Source organism: Microcaecilia unicolor, chromosome 14 (assembly GCF_901765095.1).
Source record: "Microcaecilia unicolor chromosome 14, aMicUni1.1, whole genome shotgun sequence".
NCBI lineage: Eukaryota > Metazoa > Chordata > Amphibia > Gymnophiona > Siphonopidae > Microcaecilia > Microcaecilia unicolor.
In genome coordinates, this window is record NC_044044.1 from 32,255,235 (window position 1) to 32,258,839 (window position 3,605).

General features: G+C 41.4%; 1 protein-coding gene across 1 annotated transcript; it reads right to left on the reverse strand.

Moving 5' to 3' along the window:
• Positions 1 to 202: 202 nt before the first annotated feature.
• Positions 203 to 1,138, reverse strand: LOC115457375 (olfactory receptor 5A2-like). Its single transcript, XM_030186794.1, has one exon. The coding sequence runs from the start codon at positions 1,136 to 1,138 to the stop codon at positions 203 to 205; it is 936 nt and encodes a 311-aa protein (XP_030042654.1).
• Between the last annotated feature and the right edge of the window lie 2,467 nt (positions 1,139 to 3,605).

Below are 3,605 nucleotides of genomic sequence, written 5' to 3' on the forward strand. Positions count from 1 at the left end.
AAGGTGGAGATGATATAATTGTTTTCAAAACTCTGGAATCTTCTCTGAAATCAAAACATTTGATGAAACATGAGGAATTCTCAACTCAATTCTCTTTTTTTGTTTCTTTTTCATAAAGCTTCCTCTTCTTAATTATTGCTAGAAATTCTACTTCAGCTTAATTTTATATCATTCACATTCAAACATGTATTGACCCAATTTCTTAACTCCCTGTTCTGCCCTCCATCCCCTTCTTCAGGGCAGCTTTAATATCTTTGTTCCTTAGACTGTAAATGATGGGATTCATCATGGGGATCACAGTACTGTATGATGTATCTAAGAGTTTGTGAACTGACCTTGTGCTCTCTGAGATGGGGGTCAAATACACAAATATTGCTGACCCATAGTACATAGTAACAATGGTCAGGTGTGATGAACAGGTGGAGAAGACCTTGTACCTCCCCTTCACGGACTGCATTTTCAATATGGAAGAAATGATGTAGCTGTAGGACGTCAGAATGAGGACAAGAGACACCATGGCCAGAGACAAATTTAGGGTTTTCATCATCAGTTTAATAGAAGAGGTATCACTGCACGAGAGTTGCATTATGGTCTGGAAATCACAGAAAAAATGGTCAATCATATTGTGCCCACAGAAAGAGGAATAAGAAATGGACAAACTTTGTGTAAGAGGATCCAAAAATCCAATAACCCAAGAAATGAGAGACAGCAGGGCACAGAGCCTCTTGTTCATGATGACTGAGTAGCGTAAGGGGTTGCAGATGGCCACGTAACGGTCATAGGCCATGGCAGTGAGCAGAAAGAATTCCACCCCAGTGAAGGACATGAGCAGATAGAGTTGGGTCATGCATCCCACAAAAGAAATTCTATTGTCGTCCATTAAGTAAATTGAGAGCATTTTTGGGAGAGTGCAGGAACTTAAGCAGACATCCAAGATGCCTAGATTGCTGAGGAAGAAGTACATGGGTGTGTGGAGGCGTGAATCAATGCATATTAGTGTCAAAATAGTGAGATTTCCCATTAAGGTGATCAGGTAGATGCACAGAAACACCACGAAGAGCAGTACCTGAAGGTTTGGATAATCCAAGAACCCCCGGATGATAAACTCCGTGACCTGGGTTTGGTTTCCCCTCTGCATGTCCGTGATACTCATGAATTGCTGAGGGAGGAAGAAAAGAGACAACACAGAGAAATCAGAAATCTTTTTACACAGAACCAGATTGAAGAAGGAAGCATTACAAGATCTCAATGCTTCAGTAGGGCACTGGGTATACAATATGGTCCTTATTTTACAAAAAAAACTCAAACAAACAGTAAAAATAGTAAGTTTTATTAAATATAAACCTTATCTAGATCAATATTTATTCAATCACACATTCACATGATCTAGGGATGAACAACAAATTGATCTTTAATTTAAAAAAAACCCCTTTTACTCTTTACATTTTAAATTTTGTTATATTAAGATATTCTTAACAAATTCCGTATTCAGAAATGAAACATGCTGAATGGGACTAAACAAAGACTAAGGGTCCCTTTAACAAAGGCACGCTCTAGCGCACCTTAGTAAAAGGGGGCCTAAGACCACCCACAGGAATAGGATGGGTGTCTTAGTAAAATACCCTCTAATGGCCCTGTTTACTAAGACACGCTGTAGGCATGGTAACGTTTTAGAACACGCTAAAGACACACCAATAAACCTCCAAAAACATTGACCATTTCTTTCTCTGGAAAAATGACTAATTTCAGTATTCCATAAAGTAAAAGCATGAGATTGATTTTGAAATTACTTGGCCAAACATTATTCATTTTTGTTGTAATTTTCAAAGAGACAACATTGAACCAAACTTTGATAAAAGTAGCAATACACTTACACAATGGCATTGCTTCCTTTTACATGTCAACGACCAGCTCCTGTCCTCCTTCACCAATGTTCCTATAGAGCTCGGGCTCAGGGATACTTAAATGAGTTTTCAGACCCTTTTGGGACCCGTTTCTGAAGACAATGAAACAGCACTGAAGAGTCACTAGCCCTGGCTGTAGAATCTGCTCTGTTTCCTCCAGGGACTGTGCGTTGTTTTGCAACTGGAAGAACAGAGGCAAAGTCACAGGGAGTATGAAATAGTCAGGGATTTCTTGCTAACTTTTAATGGAGTTTTTCATCTCAGCTTTTCTGTCTTATTCTTTTGTCTAATTTTATTTTATTTTTTTGGAAACTAAAGGAAAGTAATTTAGAACGGGATAAATATGATGTGGGAATAATTCAGGGGTCTTTTTAGAAAGCCGAGGTAAAAAGTGGCCTGAGGTAGTGTGGGAATAATTCTTGGGTCCTTTTAGAAAGCTGAGGTAAAAAGTGGCCTGAGGTAGTGTGAGAATAATTCAGGGGTCCTTTTAGAGAACCGAGGTAAAAGTGGCCTGAGGTAGTGTGGGAATAATTCTTGGGTCCTTTTAGAAAGCCGAGGTAAAAAGTGGCCTGAGGTAGTGTGAGAATAATTCAGGGGTCCTTTTAGAGAATCGAGGTAAAAAGTGGCCTGAGGTAGTGTGGGTTGTGTCTTTCAGGTGCATGCTGGGCCATTATTTACCATGACTGGGAAAAAGGCTAATTTTTTAATGGGCCTGCACTAAAATTAAAACTAGCGTGCGCCTATTTACCGTCTGAGTCCTTACCGCCACCCATTGACCTAGTGGTGAGGGGCTCACGTGCTACCCATGCGGTAACCATGCAGCATGCGCCAAAGTGGAGGCTTTGCCAGTTACTGCCGGGAACGCCTCCCGCAGTAGAAAGTAGAAAATTATTTTCTACTGTGGGATTGAGTGTGCCAAAATTGGAAGTACTGTCGGGCGAACATGCTACCCCGGCTGTAGTGCTGATTAGGCATGCGCTACCTGTGCGTTAACCCTCCCACACCTTTGGGGAGGAGTAGAGAAGTGGAGGAGTAAGCTAGTGGCTAGTGCAGCGGACTTTGATCTTCGGGAACTAGGTTTGATTCCCATTGCAGCTCCTTGTGTCTCTGGGCAAATCACTTAACCCTCCATTGCCCCTGGTACAAAATAAGTACCTGTATATACTATGTAAACTGCTTTGAATGTAGTTGCAAAAACCAGAGAAAGATGGTATATCAAGTCCCAATCTATTTCCCTTGTAAAATGGTCCCTTCCCATTATTTCCTTGTGTAAGAATGTTTCTGTAGTTAATTGCAATAATCACATTCCCCAGAAATCAGCTCTGTTTCTTAAATGCCCAGTGGCTAAAATTCAGTATATAAAAGTCTTTATTTGGGGAGCAGAAATCGAGGGGAATAATGCAAGATATCGGGAGGGGGAGGTAGTGAAGCTTTGGAGGGATTGTGTCTGATGACCCCTAGTGAAAGACTGTGGTACAGCAGTGAGCAGAGCCAAGGGATGCTCTTGTGCACAGGGAGAGGTCTAGCCTGCAGGAACAAGGAGGTGTTCATGGTCATCATCTGTTTCATGTTCGGTGTTTCTGGACAGGCACAAATTAAGGGGTCCTTTGACTAAGCTGTTCTAAAAGTGGCCTGTGCTAGGCTTAGAGTGGGTCTTTGCCATGTGCTAAGGCCACTGTCAGTTTTCATTCCCCTCCTACC